The sequence below is a fragment of the Alternaria viburni genome, assembly GCF_023758015.1.
Source record: "Alternaria viburni strain BMP 2772 chromosome Unknown scaffold_6, whole genome shotgun sequence".
Taxonomy (NCBI): Eukaryota; Fungi; Ascomycota; class Dothideomycetes; order Pleosporales; family Pleosporaceae; genus Alternaria; species Alternaria viburni.
The window spans coordinates 374302-392644 of NW_026055775.1; the positions used below are offsets into that span (position 1 = coordinate 374302).

Consider the following 18343-nt stretch of genomic DNA (forward strand, 5'->3'; position numbering starts at 1 on the left):
GGTTTTCGCGTGGCCCGCGTATGTTATTCCTGCAGTATGCAGGGGTGACCAAGCTGGTACATATAACTCGACAATGCATCATTATAATACGCTCTACTCATGGTGGGGTCACCATTGACGTGGTAATACTCGAGCTTCTACTGGCATCTCTAGAGATAGGTTACAGGTAGCGACGCCACGAACCCTGGTACCACATACGGGGCCACAGTGCTAAATCGCACCTCATTAGCAACAAACACGGGTCTATAAAGGCACGCGACTTTATCTAACCCCCCGAAAAGTCTTCTTCATTAGCGATTCTAATAGCTTCAACGACATCACAATATTCACGATACAAAACTTCCCGACCAGAAACCCAACATCTGGTAGCAGCATACAGTTATTAATTGCTCGCCATGTCTTCCAGCGCTTCAATCAACTCAGTTGATTCTCTCGAGGAACTCTATGGCACCAACACAGCTACCGTATCGCATGTTGTTGAAACGCCCATGGAAGAGGTCCGACGCTTCTTCTTGGGCAAAAGCCATACCCAGATATTGCAGTATGGCCTCGGTATGGAGATACCCGGCGCACCACCACTAGCGGCGCATACCATCGTTGTCACCATGGATTGCGAAATGCACGAGATAGAGCCACGAGTGCTGACAGAATATGGGCTCAATACATTTTCGCGGAAAGAGATGGCGCCAGTTCTCGAGAATCCCGGTATACATGGAGAAAACGTCTTACAGAACATCTACTATTACCACATTCGTATACGCGAGAACGCACACCTTATCAACTGGAGGTTCGTCCGAGGAAACCCCGAAAGAAACCACTTCGGCTCAACGCGCTTTGCCACGAAGGAAGACGCAAAAGAGTTCCTGATCGAAACACTCGCGTGGCCTATTGATGATGACAAAGAGGATGGTCCTAAATGCCCAGTCATATTTCTCGGCCACTCAGTCAAGAACGACCTTCGGATGCTGCAAGAAGAGCTTGGTATCGACACCAAATTCGACAGCAACGTTGTCGCTATCATCGACACCCAGAAAATCGCGAACGAGCAGGGTATTCGTGGAAAGGGCCAGAAAAAGGGCCAGCAAATCGCACTAAAAACTTTGATCCCACACTTTGGCGTGGAGTTTCGCGATGGTCATACAGCCAGTAACGATGCGGCATATACCATCATCAGTGCCGTACAGATGGTCTTGAAGAATTCCCTGCCGACCGACCCAACCCGCTCGCTGCAGGACGTTGTGGACGGTGTCTCTGAGGATAGTAAAGGGACTGTTGTGGCATTTGGGGTGCCTAGATGGTGCACTGAATGTAAGGTTGCCAGCCATCTTGTTCAGCCAGGATGCGGGAAAAAGTTCATTGAGATAGAAAGAGGGATGAGGAGTAAGCCTTCTAAGCGGTCATGATCGCGCTGCTTGCACGCGTCCTATGATCCTATGTTTACCGATGGGGTGTTGGTGGAGGCGTGGTGGTGGGCTGACGGGCATTAACCTCCCTATTTCTTCAAGATGTCGCTTAGTAGTCACTTCAGTTCAGCAAGCTGTATTATTTGTATCGCAGTGTATAGTATTGACACCTCGCTACATCTCGAATATCACCGCATCCACATGCTAGCCTCAACACCAACCGCGCGATCACTCCACCACCATTCTCATACCATTGTTATCCGATCTAGCAGCACCTCCCCTTCTTCCCAGCTCCATTCCAATAAGTAGTCGTCACATAGCCTCCTTGGTCGTTCCGCTTCTTCTCTTTAGGCCAGCAGCACGCCATGCAGACGAGGATGAAGAAGAGAAGCGCAACTGTGGCTGCGAGGCCGATCATGATGGCTTTGCCGTGAATGCCGAAGTAGACATACTCGTTGGGATTGGTGGAAGCGGCGCTTTCGGCTGGTGCAGTGGAGGCTGCGATAAGAGAGGTGGTGAGTGTTGTGGTTGCCATGATTGGATTTTGTTGGATTGCTGTGATCTTTGGTGTTAGTTATCATGGCTATAGACTGAGAACGAGATAGCACTCACTTACAACGTTCTTGAGCTAATGCGTGCCAACTGTTTGGTGTTTTTGAGGCTAGCTGAGCGTTAGGGCGTATGGTTTGAGCTGTCAGTACCTGGGTACGCATAGAGCCACAGCGTGCTTTTATCCGTAAACTCAAAGGCTTCTGCGCACGGTATCCTCTCACGACTTCCACTTTGACACAGTCAAAGGTCTCCCCAATATTCTGTCTCAACGTACACAACATACAGAGCTCGCTTATTGAAACTCGCTGTTTACACAACTTCTCGTGGGAAGCAACAATCTTTTGGAATAACATGCGGCGCTCCTTCCAAACGGGTCACTTTGTGCATGTATACCAATCCATAGCCACGAAGAGGCCGGTCTCAGCGCTTTCTAATCTCCCAACGAGCTGAGAAAATGCCCGATAGGGCTGAACGACCGACCCGTCAATACTTACACTAACGGAACCTGCATGGAAGGTTGGTAGAAGGCCCAGAAATGGTGGGAAGAAGGTGGTGTGACCTTAGTCCTAGTGAAGAAGAGTGGAAAGGCAGTGTAAATCATTGAGCAGAACAACACTCAATATATTTCAGAGTGAGCTAGTTATCCAACGGCGTTTCTCGATCCTATGTCAGGCTTCGTTGCGTCCTTCTTGTCCTGATCTGTAACGATTCTGCCTTGCGACAACATTGTTCCACGATCCAATAAGACGGATGTCACTTCACGAAATGTTACGCGAACGTGGCACTGCAACGGCGATGCATGTTCGTACATAGCGCCGGTGAAACGGACCTTTACAGGCACTGCAGTCATGATGCTTACTGGACGTACCCTTGTCCATACATGCTTTTGAAATGGATAGTATAACGAGAACTTAAATGAACATTCATCGCGAACTTGAAGTCTAACGGCGGATTAAATTCTGTGGCTTGCCGTATAATATCGCTCTTCATTACAAACTACCTTTAATCGTACATTAACTGTCTAACTACCTTCGGTTCACCTCAGGTAGCGCAAGATCAGAAGTTCGTAGAAACCCCAGGTCGATGTCCTCTATGCATATCCGAATCGTCGATCTCCACAACACCATCCGGCACATCTCCCTTGCTCCTCGAATCTATCTGCGGCGGAAGCAGAGGCTCATTGTGCAACTCAGCCGCTCCGTGACGCACACCGTGAAAGCTATCAGTACCAAGCTCGCTCATTGGACTCATGGTACCCGCGCCATGTAGCTCAGCCGAGCGCGTGGAGCGCAGAGGTGCATGGGTATCGAGCTCACTCACTGGACTTCTCATTCCCTCGCTGCGGAGATCAGCGCTGCTAAGTCTGATCGTGGGTGCGCCGGAAGGCGAGTTTGCATGCCAGCCTTGCATTGTCGAAGCTTGAGAGATGGGTGACGTGGGTGACGGCATGCTTGTCACCGCGTGTGAACTCAGCTCAGGGTATCGAGAGTCCATGTTGCTGCCATGACGATGCGGGTCAGGTCTTTGTGCTGATTGATAGTATCGCGAACTCTCATTGCCTCCACCACTCATTTCTGGTGGCATGTAGTAGCCAGTTTGGGGACGTGGTGATGACATATCCTCGCTGTGTAGTTCGGCTTTCGAGCGCTGACGCACGGGTACACCGGCTCCCATCTCCGAGTATCGACCGAAGCTCGAATCGTTTTGTACGTTTGGTAACTTAGGCTTCGGGCTGGTGTTGCGAGAGGGCTCCCATATATCTGCTGGTGACGCGAGTGAAGATTGGCGTTTGCGACGACGCATAAAGAGGAATATGAGGCCGATGATGAGCGCAATACCTACGGTACCGCCTGCTGCTGTGCCAGCGATAGCGGTGGTACTGAGTGTAGGACCAGCAGCGGCAGTGGCGGTAGATTGAGGTGCGCCGTTCGAGGTCGCAGTGACAGTGACGTGTGAGTGGACAGTCACACCATCCTGTCCCTTCGACCTAGATTGTGCAAGACCAGTGTCGTTCGGGAGCGGCGCCGGCCGAACTGATGTCGTCCCTCCTTCTGTTGTGGAGCTTGGTGGCGTTGAAGTCGCTGACAGTGATGGCTGGGAAGATGCGTCTGCCGACTGTCCTGTGTCTGTAGAAGTAGCAACCGATGTTATTGGAACTCCACTGACGGTACTATCCGTTAGATCAATGGGTGTATCCCCTTCCGATTTTGTTGACGCGTGTGGATCACTGGTAGATGATAGCACAGTCACAGTAATTTTCGCAGTACTACTCGATGTTGTGTCCTTAAGCAAGTCCTTGTAGTTAAAATAGTCCTCGCTAGATATGAATCTGACATCTTTATCCTCGCACGCTGCGAAGAATAGATTCACATAGTCTGCGGTCTCTTATTAGTATATCTGGATCAAGTGTGTCGCGCACATTAGAGACTTACCTTGTCGGTCTGTCAAGCTTTGACATGCACCGAGAATACACGGACCAAACGTGTTGAAGTGTATGGGGATAACGTCTGGAAGGCTACAAAAGCCAGCGAGGTTATCGGCGCAATTGCCATCGAGAAACTTGCCTTTGCCGACGAGACATTGCCTCTGGCACTAGTGTCAGTGACATAGTTTACCAGAATAGCTGCATGGCCAGTACAAACAACTTACAGTACAGTCAGGAAGCGGTAGTGGTGGCTTCGGAGGCACACAGAATTGATCACGCGCTTGCGCCGCGACAATGCTGATCAGCAAGAATAGCACGTAAAGTATCATGTCGAACGTGAACGTTGGTGGCTAGATCGATTAGAAGAAGAAGAAGCCCGTCAAGAGCAGAAGAGATTCAGCCTTACTCGCTTTTAAGTGCAGACGCCCGCGTTTGCTCTCTCACCTCTCACTAGCCCTGCTGCCCAATCATAGCACATCTCTTGCCTCACCTCGCACGAACCAACGGCAAGCACACACTCGATGAGACTTCGCAAACGGGTAGCCACATAAAAGCCACACTTGAGATTGTTCTGTACTACCAGTTCGCATGCACCACCTAGTTCCGTACGACTTAGTCAACGGAGATAAGCCTAAACCTAGCTCGTCGCCCAACGGGCATCCGCAGGAACTGCTACACGAGTTCGCTGGGATATATTCCGAAGCAGTTCACCGGTGAGAACAGGGAAATATCAATAAAATCCAAAACACGCAATCTCAAAATGCACCTCCCCGGTTGTTGCGTGGTTCCAGATCCCCATTTCTCTCCCACTCATCCCGCTGCATTCGTTCAAACTGTGCCCGCGATTCCCTGTCTTGCCGAATGTCGATAGAGTCATCGCCGTAGCTAGGCCGGCGTGCACTGTACTCGCTCGCTGAGTCATCTTGCGTATTACGCTGACCCTGCATGACTTGACTGCCGCGAAGCTGGTTGTTGGGTAGCTCGAATTGGCCGTCATTGTACGGCTTATGACCGGGGTATCTCACGAATGTCGACATGGCGCAGTCTTCGTCGGCTGTACCGTACTCAGGAATTGGGCTCTTAGGGGTTGTAGGGCTGAGAGGGAAGGCAGTCGTGCTCCGCGGCGAACCAACGAGTGTCGCGTCGTTGTAGGTGGATGCAGTACCGTGCCTCGATGCTGCGGCGTCCGAGCCTGCACTGCCGGTTCCCCGGAGATCTGAGAAGTCGCGGATTGATGAGTCGCCCCTCAAGGTATGGATCCTGTTGCTGAAGCCGTCAGGGTTCATAGCATCAAGCATCTGAGCGTTTTCGACGCGCAGCTTCTTGGCCTCCCTCTTTTTCTTCCACCAGAGCCACAGCAATCCGAAAACCATACAGAGGACGAGAAGGACTCCGATGACAATGCCCACGATGGATTGGGGATTTAGCTTGACGCCGGCAGGAGCAGACGTAGAATTCTTGGAGTCGTCGGGCGACGAGTCGGGCGTTGTGGTAGGGAAGGTAACTGGAAGGTAGGGCTCCCATCGTTTCGGTATGTCGATGAGCTCCTTGTCTACCTTCTTGCAGTGGTAGTAGAGACTGTCGAGAAACTCTGTAGCGAAGTTAGTGTTGAGCGACGGAATGTTATGCTTTACATAATAAGACTTACCTTCTCTGCCAATGTCACCGTAGCAAGCGTCGAGAACGCACTGCTGGTTGAACTCCGTGTTATGTTCAAGCGAATTGCTGGCCTTGCAGATGCAGTCGAGGTCGCCCATAAGACACAACGCCTCACCCTGTGGCTTCGTCGTCATGCACTTCTGTGGAATCTGGCCGATGTTAGTGAGCGCGCTGAAGAGGGGGTTTGATGGCGCATACTCCACAAATGGGGATCTGTCCATCGGCTGGCCCCGTCGGTGTTGGCATTGCGGTGGTTGTGGAATTGGTGATTGAAGTGGTGAGCCGCGTCGTGGTAGTCTTCGAGGACGCTGGGGAAGTGGTTGCGCTTGTCGCCTGAGTCAGTGTACTCGGTTGAGTAGACGTACTAGGTTGAGAGCTCGTGGTGGTGGTGGACTGCGCAGTGGTAGAAGTGGAGACTGGGATATGCGGATTGTACTGAGCCCAGGCTCCAGTGAGATCGATCAAGGTCTTACCAATACAGCCTGAAGAGTACTGCTTGAGAAAGACTAGCCAGTTATGGGTTAGCTCTCTCACTCATTTTCTAATTCCCTTGCTTGGGGCGGGGGCACGGTACGCACGCCTTCTTTTGTCGTCACCGACCAATTCCCTCAATATGCAATCGGCGGAGAAGTACTGGTTGCGGCCAAACTCTTGTGTCTTGTCACAGACGCATCCAAAATATCCAAGAGTGTCCCCGCTGTGGTTCTCGCAGTACAGCCATTTGTGCTCGTTGTTCGGATTGTCCGGCTGGTCTGGGTACATGGTCCCTTCTGCTTCTTCCTGGCACTCCTTGGATATCTGAGCTGGTTAGCTGATCTGCAGAAAACAACAGGGTCCAATTCCACATACTTCATATACAGGCGGTACATATCCAGGCAGGTCCATGGTGGGAGATGCTGGAGATGGTATATCGGAAGCGGAAACGGCATCAGGAGCAGGAGGAGTGTACCCTGAGGGGTTGTTGTTGTCCGCCATGTCTCAACTCTGCAGCAGTGAAGTACTCAAGATGTGAAGAAAGATGTGATGAGAGATGTTTGTTGATTCACAACTTCCACGCCTTCCAGCGTCCTCGTCTAGCCCCCTCAGTGCGGTGAGTGAGCGCTGGTCAGGCGATCCGATGTCGGTGACCGAGCTGTCGTCAGAAACTTATCTATATAACCGTAGCGGCGATGCTTCACAGCCTTTCTAGAGTAAGTCCAGGGAATCGTGCGGTTATAGTTGAGAAACTAAGGGCCGAAGGTGAGTGTACATCGGTGCTTGCGTGGCAGCAATCAATTGCATTTCGCTCGACTCCAAGAGTGCGCATTGGCGCATTGGGGTGAATGATGGCACCTCGGACTTTACTTGCGTGGCACGCAAACACGACGTTCGTTCAAGTCGCCGCACTCGGCGTGCTGGCAAACAGTCCTCGAACGCAAATACCTGTACAATCAGCCAATAACCATAACCGTGGGCGTTCGAGACAGGAACAAGTACGAACGGGATTCCGAGAAAGAAATCGTCGAATTAGGTAAGATGATAGCTGGCAGCACTCCCTGATATGCCTCCAAATCGACAATCAGTCATGTCCAAAGAGACCCCAGTGAGAAAAAAAGAAACCTTGGTCTATAGCTTGTACGCGGAATCTTCGTCTTCTCGATCCGTCTTCGCATGGTATACGCATCTCAGGCGGCCAAAAAGCCAAATTGCTCCATCTGGTATGCCACCTCTTGCGCGTCCCATCTCCATCATTCCATCCAGCCTTGCTTGTCTCGACAACGCGTCTAGAACAAGCAGTCCAAGCAGCAACAGCACGCCAAACCAGCGCACAATCCCGCAAATAGACCGCCACCACCGCCATCAGCCCTCCTGTCGTCCTGGTAGTAGCCGCCTGGGGGCGGTGGACCCTGCTGGTACTGCATCTGCTGGCCGTTGTATCCTCCTTGGGGAGGTCCATATTGTCCTTGAGGAGGTCCGTACTGGCCCTGTGGCGGTCCGTAGGGGCCAGGCTGGCCTTGTTGGTAGGGGTTCGGGCTACCGCCGTAGTAGTCGGGTTGGGCACCGCCTTGGTTGTAGTATGAGGGCTGCATGCCGCCGGGGGCTGGGCCAGCATCTTGGTGCGCTGGTGGGGGATAGGCGGGTGGTGCGCCTTGGTCCTGAGAGAGGGTTAGCACGTGGTTGTGGTTGCGACTGGATTGGATAGGAGATGGGAATGTCGCGCGCATTGCGACAGGAGACGCTAGCGGATGCGAGGCAGACTTACGTATGGCTTAGACATGTTGATGGTTTGTGAGGATTACAGAGAGTGTGGTGTAAGTGTGATGGACTCCTCGGAAGGCAAAAAGACTGTTACGTCGTTTACTGGGCGGCAAGGCTGGGTAATCTCTTCCAGCTGTCGATCGAACTTTGTTGGGGGGTTGTGCCAGGTGTGAATGGCGATCCTCCGGGAAAAGTGTGAAGAAGGAAGGAATGAAGGGTAAGTAGGGAAGGCAAGGTTTACTGGAGTAAAAGGAAGGAGCGACAAAGTGGTCAGAAGTACAAGTAGAATGCGGAGTTGATCACACACCAGATGTCGCGGCGTACGAAAGAGGGTGGCTGAGCAAACGTGGCGGACGGGCTAAGCCTTGTTCGGAATAGTCTTCATTCGATAGTCCACCGTGAGCGCGAATCGCTATACTCCCAAGGCTTGTGGTACCGTGTTATCCGTGATCATGCATATAGTCGGCTTCGCAGCTATTACAGTATTTCGTAGTCCTACTATATCAAGTACACATGGTAGATGCATGACTGCAAATGCGTGCAGCACTTTGCCTGGTGAGTAATCGTTGCAAAACAGCGGGTACATCCAGGGGACATGTCAGAAAGTCACAAATGTCACGCGTAAGAGGATGCGAATATGTAAGAAGAAGAGCGCAGCCAACGCGGGCCGCCAGAAACAAGTAATTCTCTCTCCTCCTCGTTGGGGCCATGCCTCCAACCCTAACGCCTCGTCCAGCAGATCCAGACTATAATACAATGCTCTACGTTCCACCCAACATCACCTGCCCGTCATCTCAATGGTATCATATCCACCACCTACGTCCCAGTAAAATAGCTCAGGATCCTTCTATGCCTGCACGTCCAGGCCCTCGTTCGCCGGTGCCTGTTGCATCTCCTCGTCCTTGCCCGGAATAATCAACTCCTCTTTTTGCTCGTCGTCAACAAATTTCCTCTCGCTAACGTGTTCTCCCTCCTTGGGGGCGACCCATTTATTTGTAGTGATCTTCTTCTGACCAGGCTCATGCTTATACAAGCAGCGCGCGTTAAGACACGGGTTGAACTTGCACATGATGGCACTGTGTCCAAACTTGCAGCCCTCGACAGCGCAGTCGGCGCCGTTGTGACAAGGCTTTGATGTGGGATGCTTGTAGGGGCACGACGAGGGATCACGGCAGTTGGGCCAGAAGGCGCACTCCTGCTCTGATTGGAACTTCTGTCGCTGCGCAGGCGATGGGTGCTTGCCGACACACTTCTTGTTCTTGCATGCCGCACCGAAGTCGCACGTATCGTTCATGTCGACCGGGGTTCCGGGAATCGCAGCGGGCGACTGGTGAACGAAGTGGCAGTCGGGGTTGCTGCATCGCAAGTTGAACTTGCACATGGTGGACGAGGGATCTGGGCGGCCGGAAGGCAGTTCGACGTCCATACCGCTGCCGCTCTCTCCAGCTGGACCATCTGCCATCGTTTCGTCCTCGCCTTCCTTCTTGGTGAAAGTCTTAGCATTCGGGTTCATGCCTCTGCCGCCCTGGTGTGACCGGTCTATGCGTTGATGTAACGGCTTCTTAGGTCCGCGGTTGTTGCCATTGAAATTGGGGTTGACGAAGCCGGTTGGTTGGCCACCGGAGAAAATCTGCTGCATCATCTGTGCCTGCTGCTCGTACATCTGCATCAGGGCCATTTGCTGTTGCGGGTTCAGGCCAATGCCAGGCATGCCATTCTGACCACCCATTCCCGGCATAGGCATTCCTGGCATACCGCCCATACCCATACCGTTCATGTTGATCTGGCCCATGTTCATGTTGGCGTTGCCCATACCGCGGCCGTTTGCCATTGCCTCGATTCCGCGTCCGATGTTCTGGCCCCGTGGGCCTTTTGGCGGATCGCGGGCGTGCGCGTTCACACGACCAACTCCACCGCCGGCGCCACGTACGCGATGTAACACCGAGTCGCTGTTGCGGTCCATGTTCTTATTAAGTTGGTTGAGCATCCGGCCGCCTCGTGCTGGACGTGCTGCTTGGGCACCGCTGCCGTTGCGCATAGCCTTGGGGCCTGTAGGACTGTTTGCGGTTAGAATCTGCAGGTTTTGATACGAGGAACGTGAGCGCAGAGGAGCCACGGCAAGCTTCGACGTCGCCTTGATTTGGCATGCGCGTGATTGCGCGATCTCCTTGCAGTTTTTCCACGGTTGTGGAGCTGCCCTAAAGGGGCGGGAAAGTGGAGGGTTCACATACATATTGCCTTGTCCTTCTGACGCGCCTTCCATATCTGTATCTTGCGCAGCTGCCGAGTTGTCGTTTGAGGTGCTGTCCATCTGGTTCTCGATTGACTGTGTGACCTGCGCGTTGCCGCCGCTCGACTGCTTGAGGTGCTCGATCTGCTCGAATAACCACTGCGCAAACTGCTGTGTCTCTGTGTTCTCCGGGCCCAGGTCGAGCAGATCATTTGACAGTTCTGATGCGACCTGCGCTTCGTTCTTGTCGTTGGCCAGCATAAGGAGGATGTACTCGAAGAGCGTCGTGTCTTCGCCGCCCGTCGTCCACCCAAACTCGGCGAGCTTGGGCTGGACTACCTGCTGCAGCTGCATCGCCAGCGGCGACTCGCTCGAGAAATCGACAGCCATGGTGAAGGCAGGCGTTGGTTGATGGGCTTGTCGCGTGAATTCGAGGTTGGCGGTGGGTGGAAAACAAAGGGAGCGACGAGGAACGCGACTTTTGTGACGTGTGACGTAAGGCTGTCGCGGGTACGGAGTGCGACGGTCGTAAGAGATGTGTCGTCAGTCGTGAAGATGGGTGCGCGTCAAGTGCAGTGGGTTGGAGCGTGGGTTGTGGAGAAGGAAGCAATTGTCTCGGAGCGCCTGCTCAAGTTCTGCGCAATCAAAGCTCGGCACTTGCCGCTGCCACTAGCGCCTCGCGGTGCGTCTTGTTCCATCGCCCGCCTTCTTCGCCACCCGATTATACATCAGGATGTGCTCTATGGGGTTGTTCTAACAGCACCCGGAGACATTGTATGGTGGATCAAAGCGGCTCGTAGCTGCTTTGTAACGCAGCTGGTTCAAACCCCTAGACCGTGTTGCCGGTAGTAGGTCACTGACAGCTGTGTCCTTGTCATAATAATCAGAGTCACTGTTAGATACAGACAGACATTTGCAGTGCATGTTTTATTTGGAGACGAGTAAGATGTTGCATCACCTCTGCCAATAGTGAGAACAGAAGTAACACGCGCCGGCGATCAAAGAGAGGCTCTCTTTGACATTCAATGATAGGTGATCGTGTTTTTCAACAGTCGTGGACCAACTCATGGTCATCGTTCTCGAAAGACAGTACAACGTAATGCTATTCACTGAACACTCCAATTGGACTGTCACAGCATATAGAGGGCTTATCAAGAAATTCATGTATTCAGCCGATCAAGATCACGCATGCGACTGCTCAAACTTGAGGCGTGCCTCTTCCATGCGCTCATCTTCTTCCATCCGAAGCCTCTGTTGCTCGCGTAGTTCATCTGTGATAAGAACACCGGAGCCTGTTGTTCTGCGTTCTGGAAGCTGTTCCTCACTCTCATGCCCAGTCCTCGACATACTAATGTCTCCTGACATCTTCTCGCTGTTCTTGTCGCGATTTCTGGAACCGAGCATATTCCTCAAGCCATGACTCTTCGGCGCATTTCCACTGGATCGATTAGGCGATTGTCGAACGTAGCCCTGTGTGTCGTAGGAGATACTGTCTGTTCGTCGGAAGCGGCTCTTTGGTACTGCAGACGCGAGCCCTGGACAGCAACCGATGATGATAGCTGACATCAAGTTAGCCGAGTAGAGTGTATTGAGATGCGTTGGACTTACCTGTCGAACATTCGATGATGGTCCACATGGTCAGCCACTTTGGATCTGGCGAGCGAGGCCTTCCATCCTGGCCAACCTGCACAATGCGGATAGTTGAGAACAGTATACAAACAAGGCCGGATGCGAATAGGAGACCGCAACCGATCTTCTTCGGCTTTTCCATCTGCAGGTTCCAGATAAGCCTGATGGGTAGGAACATGACTGCCACTTGTCAGTACTAAGAATATGATCAAGTTACGCGTTTGAACACACCCATCATGTTGGTTACAGTATCCACTGCGTATGCATAATAGAGATTCGCAGTTTGCCGGCGTGTTTCGCTAGGCGATGAACATAGAATGCCCTCGCCCAAGAAACTCTTGGTGTCGTTGCAGGCTAGACCAGGGCCTGTAATGATGCACGTTGCCCATGTCTGTGCCCAGTTAGTCATGCTTGCTGGAGGCTATGTGCGTAAAGACAAAGCAACGTGAACTCTTACATACCACAACGCAAAAGATCAAGGTGAACCACCAGATCCAAAGGTACTTCTTGGGCATTCCAGACAACAGCTTCTTGTATAGTGCCAATAGTGAGAACTTAACAAACCAAAGACACGTCCAATATTCCATTCCGCTCTGCCACATGACTTTCGCGGCGAGAATAATGTCTTCCATCATGGTGGGCCATGGTGCAATGCGACCAGCTTGGAGAGCCTGGAGTCTGAAGAAAATGGGCGTAATGACGATGTAAAGAATGGTAAAAGCAAGATAGGCAGCGAATGCAATGTAAAGCAGGATGTCCTGTGCTTCAATGGGTTTGCGCCGCCAAATCTGAACACCGATCCGTGCGATGAAGACCGTCGATGTCATCGCCAGCATGGCGTAGTCTGTCCGGAGTAAATCATGCTGCGAGATCCAGTCAGCGCCCGTGGACATGGTTGCTGAGGCGTGTGTTTCCAGTTGTCGTTTAAACTCGCACAAAGAATAACAGAATCCTTGGGATACGTTCCTCGAAGCGTTTGTGTGTCGCGACAAGACCGTGCCGTTGAAGCTGTCAAGATGGAATGAACCTAGGATTCCGATCCACGAAGCCCGACACTCTGGATTAAAGCACTTCGGAGCTGGGATTTGCCAGGGATTACCCAAAGTACAGTGCGCGTAGGGGTGCAAAAGCCCGTAAGACGCATATGCAAATTGATTTACATGGGGGCCATCGCGTGTCGGAGTGTGGGTAAGGGTTAGACGGCGACTGGATTGCCCCGGTCCTCAGTTCCCGGTTCCTGGAATCTGGTATCCCGATCGTTTCCTCTTACGCGACGTCACGCACTCTTTTCAAGAAGTCCGAAAGTAGTTGTGATGGCCTTATTCAAGTGTTGACGCGCACGTTTGGTGTTCCGTGGTGGACGTAAGTCAGCAAGCCCCCAAAACGCCTCCTGGCTAAATGACCCTTAGCTTAGGAGGTGCAGTTCTCCGCTCGCGCTATTCCTCGTCGTGTGTTGTTCGTATTTGCGCTACAGCATCCGAAGCGGCACGGTGCCTGACGCGGACCTAGCGGACAGCATGCTTTTTCTGTCAATGCCGACATGTGCCTGGAGATTACCACCTGGCAGCGTGGATGGGGAGCAGGCTTCGGCGAGGCAAGCCACAAAGAGACTAGCATATCACATATTGGCTCACAGACTTTATCGTGGTGCGAACCTAAAAGGGAGACTTTGGACAGCCGTAGAAGTGGCTGCTCCTAGAAGTCTGCTCAGTGGTAAGTCGGATGAATGTAGTCAGCTGCCTCCTGGTCGATAGGTGCGGGTGCAAAGAGGTGTCTTGCGGTTGGCGGATGCCCGGATAGTAGTGTACAGCTGGCGTGGTGGTGGCGTATTGAACCGTCCCGTGGCAAAGATGAGAGAGCGGCACGGCTGGCTCCTGCCTCATCCACTCCCAACACGAACCGCGAACGCTTGCTTGGCAAGTGAATTCTTATGTCTTACTCCAGACGCTGCAAAGTGGAGACCATGAATCGCTGCAAGATTGAGGCACAGCAACCCAGCTCATCGGAAGCGATGCATCTACCCGCAGAGCCCTCGGAGAAAAAGAACAAAGATGTCTTTCATGCTTCCACCGATGTTGCGCTACGTCGAAATTGCCATGCAGCCACACCAGCTCCAGATGAATACCGCTATCAGCTACCATGCTATACTTTTGCCACGGCGCGCCTCACGTCAATAGACTAGTCTCTACCCCACAAACTTCGAGGTTACTGTCCACTAAGAATTTGACCGAACTGGCCGTTCCGCGTCGCTAGAGAGCTATAGACCCCGTCGGACAAGCACTGACAACACGTCCGTAGTAGTGTCCTTCGCGGCCTGGAACGAATATGGTAAACCTACTCCGAAGTACATTAAGTGCAGTGGCTCCCTGCAACTCAGTCAGTGAGCCACTCTCTCGGTACCAGCTATATACCACCGTCCGGCATCTTCCGCATACTGGCGAACAGGGAGCATGAAGTTTACGATAGCTACTTCGACAAGCGCCTTTGCAGCTTGCGTGCTGGCAAGTGGTTTCGAGCCTGACGACTTCAATGTCACCAAAGCGTTGCTGAACAACGGCTTCGATGTCACTGGCATTTCTGGTTTGGCAGTTCTGGCGGAACGATCTTCCTCCAGTGCTTGTTCGCTAGCTGTATGTTGATACACATTTTTGCATGTTGCTCAAGATCGATACTGACAAGAGGTATAGTGTGCAGCCCTAAGATTTTCCTTTGGTAACGGTACCGTGTTGTCGGAAGGAAGTGCAGGATACGACAGTTTCACCGGCGATTATTGGGCGGCTCAGCAAGCCGTTGTCAACCCGTTCTGTGTGTTCAAGCCTAGTAGTGTTTCGCAAGTCTCAACTGTTGTGCTCCTGTCCCGACTCACGCAATGCCCTTTCGCTGTGAAAGGAGGTGGACACGCTGCCTTTGCTGGTGGATCTAGCATTGAGGGAGGCATTACTATTGCCCTGGAGAAATTCACCGAAAAGACCCTATCTGCAGACAAGAAGATCGCCTCTGTTGGCTCAGGAAATCGCTGGGCGGACGTGTATCCATGGATTGAGCAGTATGGCCTTGAAGTTATTGGTGGTCGCGTATGTTGCTTCCCTTTCCTGTTTCTCTATAGCTCCCTACTGCCATGACTCTTCTAACAGTGCGCAGATCTCATCCGTCGGTGTGTCTGGATTAACTCTAGGAGGAGGCATCTCCCATTACGCGAACGCCCATGGATGGGCATGCGATAACATCGAGTCTTTCGAAGTGGTGACAGCCTCGGGCATCATTGTGGACGTGAGTGCCACCCAATCTCCAGATCTCTATTGGGCTCTTCGCGGTGGTGGCAACAACTTCGGTATTGTCACCAAGTTCAACATGAGAACTTTTGTTCAAGGTGAAATGTGGGGTGGGCAGCGCGCCCATACTGAGGATCAGTGGGATAAAGTGTACGAAGCATACTACAACTATGCTGTCAACGCAGAGAAGGACACGAAACAAGCTCAGATCGTGTCTTTTGCGCTACAGGCTGGTATGAAGATTGCGGCCGAGGATCTAGAGTACTCCGAGCCTACGCCATGGCCAGCAGTTTTTGACGACTGGAAAGCCATCCCAGCGATCATCGACCAAACGGCCATTGCGAACATGTCGACGTTGGCCAACCAACTTGGTGCTGGGGCACCCGATGGCGTCCAAGAGACTTATTGGGACCGAACTTTCAAGGTGGATCGGGATATCTTCAAGGCGTTCATTGACATATTCTTCGAGATGGTGCCTGCGATTCAAGACGCTGCGGGCATCTTGCCCGTTCTCTCCTTCCAGGCAATCACCGTCCCTGCCATGGAGAAGATGCAACAGAACGGCGGTAACGCGCTCGGTCTTGACCCCAGCGATGGCCCAATCTTCATCTGTAATCTGGCTATCCTCTGGACAGACGTTGCGGATAATGCCCGGATCATGTCTTTCAGCAACAGCCTGTACGAGCGGCTTGTCGAGGAAGCGGCGAAGAAGGATCTCAATCACGACTACATCTATATGAACTACGCGTCGCCGTACCAAGATGTCATTGCTAGTTATGGGGCTGCCAACAAGCAAAGGTTGAAGAGCATCTCTGGCGAGTACGACCCAACGGGAGTCTTCCAGGTGCTCCAGCCAGGGTATTTTAAGCTCGAGGGAGCACCTTACGGAGCATTTCCTGCGTAGTGAAAATGTAGACAGTCAGCAATAGATGTACCATTAGTGTAATATGTAATCGACAGTTGCTCGACAACGCGTTGCCTTGCGCATAACGCGCTCGTGAGCTCTTTCCCCATCAGTCGAATTGAGGTAGTTTTGGCACCGACCATCTCGAAGAGGCAGGACCACCAAAACAGTGCGACAGTATGCGCGACGTCAGTGTTCCGCCGATTAGCGCAAATTGCAAGGATCAGATGTCGAGTGAATGTCGAAGCTTCAGGTACTTGACGTCTGCGTGAGAATGCCAAGGCGCGCTAGTCCAAGCGTTTGCTGTAGCTGCCTCCAGTACTTTCCTGCCGGCTTGCGACCTTCCATCATCGACCACACCCGTCACTGTCACCCTCGACTTGTCACAGCTGCAAGTTTGAACCGTTTACCTCCATACACGATACCCAACTAGACGACAACCATGTCTCGCGGCGGCGGCACCACGCTCTACGTCACCGGCTTCGGCCACGGCACACGCGCTCGCGACCTTGCCTACGAGTTCGAACGGTATGTCTTCCAACGCCTCGCCCCAATCCGATCGCAATCGCATCGTCGTTCCGCATCGTAGCCCTCGATTCCACAGCCTTTGTACACTTCACGCGCCCCGGGTGTCGCGATCGCTGTTGCGCGGCGCAGCTTCCTCCTTCCCACAACACCCGTGCGCGTCGACGACGATCTGCACCTTCCGCCCTTCTTCCACACGCCCCTTCCAAACAAATGATCTGACAATCCTCAAGCTATGGCCGACTCGTCCGTTGCGACATCCCAGCGCCCCGTTCGGCTTCTTCTAGACTGTGAGTTGGCCCTCCCCGGTAGCAAACGACCCAGGCTCTAACAGGCCAGCAGCTTCGCCTTCGTCGAATACGAGTCTCGCCGTGACGCCGACGACGCGTACCACGAGATGCACAACAAGCGCATCGGCCGCGATGACTTGTTGAAGATCGAGGTATGTCCGAACCGCATAATGACGTGGGTCTGTCTAATCAGCTACAGTGGGCCCGTACGCCTCCTTCGGCATCATGGCGGTTTGACTCCGGCCGTGACCGTCCCCGTGGCGAGCGCTCTGAGCGTGGCGGCGACCGTGGCGACCGTTCCGACCGTGGTGGTGACCGTGCAGACCGAGGTGTTCGCTCTCCTCGCCGCCGCAGCACCTCTCCTCGTCGCGAGCGCGGAGCTTCTCCTCGCAAGGACGACCGCCGCGAGCGCGACTACGACCGCCGTGACCGCGACCGGTCAAGGAGCCCCATTGATGGCGACCGTGAGATGAAGGATGTCCGTGATCGCGAGGACGACCGTGGCGACCGTGACCGTGGCGATCGCGATGAGAGGCGCGAGCGTGAGCGCGAGGCTGACCCGGTCGGCGAAGTCCGCAAGAGTGAGGCAACCGACCCCTTCTACGACGAACTACTCTGATCACAAATACAGTCGACTCTCCTCCCCCTCCCGCTCACGAAGACCTGGACGTGGCTGAGTAGAGCCGAGTTGCGTTGCGTCTAGCAAGCAGCTTCCGGTTCACTGTCACTGTCTGCCCAAGGCTAGTATTGACACGAGTGCTCAAATTGGTTCAAGCACGGTGTTTTGTTGCGAGGAAAATGGTTTCTGGGATTTTGTTACTTTCATAAGTGGAGGCTAGATTTACTTCTATGTCCTGCCACGACATTAATGCATTCAGCAGTCGAAAAGCTCGATTCGGATCTTCTTTGCGAACGGTTACGGCGACTTCCATTCGATTCGGACTTCTCGCCTTGTTTCGGTCGATCGGTCGATATCGATGCGGTTCGAGTTCCTTGCCTGTACACTATTCGGTCGGTCCGTAGTACCTCGAAGTCTTCCAACCTCACTTTCCCCCTTCGATCCCCGTTCCGAAATCACGTTCACGCAACTCCCCCGACGCCCCCACCCCGATGCGAAAATATACGATATTCAAGGTTTGTATACTTTGCGCCAGTAGATAGACTTGTTCTGCCGTGACAGTGACTTTATATGTATACGGTAGCTTGTGAAATACAA

General features: G+C 52.9%; 7 protein-coding genes across 7 annotated transcripts; 3 read left to right on the plus strand and 4 right to left on the minus strand.

The window, feature by feature from the left end:
- Positions 1-395: 395 nt before the first annotated feature.
- Positions 396-1384, plus strand: J4E79_003572 (uncharacterized protein; the record flags this gene model as incomplete). The annotated part of the gene is made up of 2 exons (XM_049352465.1): positions 396-1308; positions 1362-1384. 2 exons carry the CDS (start codon positions 396-398, stop codon positions 1382-1384), a joined length of 936 nt encoding a protein of 311 aa, XP_049212844.1.
- Positions 1385-5135: 3751 nt separating this feature from the next.
- Positions 5136-6285, minus strand: J4E79_003573 (uncharacterized protein; the record flags this gene model as incomplete). Its single annotated transcript, XM_049352466.1, has 3 exons — positions 5136-5971; positions 6029-6188; positions 6238-6285. The coding sequence occupies 3 exons, from the start codon at positions 6283-6285 to the stop codon at positions 5136-5138; spliced, it is 1044 nt and encodes a 347-aa protein (XP_049212845.1).
- Positions 6286-7802: 1517 nt separating this feature from the next.
- J4E79_003574 (uncharacterized protein) lies at positions 7803-8296 on the minus strand (the record flags this gene model as incomplete). Its single annotated transcript, XM_049352467.1, has 2 exons — positions 7803-8174; positions 8282-8296. 2 exons carry the CDS (start codon positions 8294-8296, stop codon positions 7803-7805), a joined length of 387 nt encoding a protein of 128 aa, XP_049212846.1.
- Positions 8297-9124: 828 nt separating this feature from the next.
- On the minus strand, positions 9125-10897 carry J4E79_003575 (uncharacterized protein; the record flags this gene model as incomplete). The annotated part of the gene is made up of 2 exons (XM_049352468.1): positions 9125-10334; positions 10509-10897. The coding sequence occupies 2 exons, from the start codon at positions 10895-10897 to the stop codon at positions 9125-9127; spliced, it is 1599 nt and encodes a 532-aa protein (XP_049212847.1).
- A 792-nt stretch (positions 10898-11689) lies between these two features.
- Positions 11690-13029, minus strand: J4E79_003576 (uncharacterized protein; the record flags this gene model as incomplete). The annotated part of the gene is made up of 4 exons (XM_049352469.1): positions 11690-12066; positions 12116-12316; positions 12368-12527; positions 12598-13029. The coding sequence occupies 4 exons, from the start codon at positions 13027-13029 to the stop codon at positions 11690-11692; spliced, it is 1170 nt and encodes a 389-aa protein (XP_049212848.1).
- Positions 13030-14586: 1557 nt separating this feature from the next.
- Positions 14587-16312, plus strand: J4E79_003577 (uncharacterized protein; the record flags this gene model as incomplete). Its single annotated transcript, XM_049352470.1, has 3 exons — positions 14587-14766; positions 14824-15210; positions 15278-16312. The coding sequence occupies 3 exons, from the start codon at positions 14587-14589 to the stop codon at positions 16310-16312; spliced, it is 1602 nt and encodes a 533-aa protein (XP_049212849.1).
- Positions 16313-16754: 442 nt separating this feature from the next.
- Positions 16755-17808, plus strand: J4E79_003578 (uncharacterized protein; the record flags this gene model as incomplete). Its single annotated transcript, XM_049352471.1, has 5 exons — positions 16755-16840; positions 17071-17127; positions 17180-17279; positions 17327-17708; positions 17759-17808. The coding sequence occupies 5 exons, from the start codon at positions 16755-16757 to the stop codon at positions 17806-17808; spliced, it is 675 nt and encodes a 224-aa protein (XP_049212850.1).
- Positions 17809-18343: the final 535 nt, after the last annotated feature.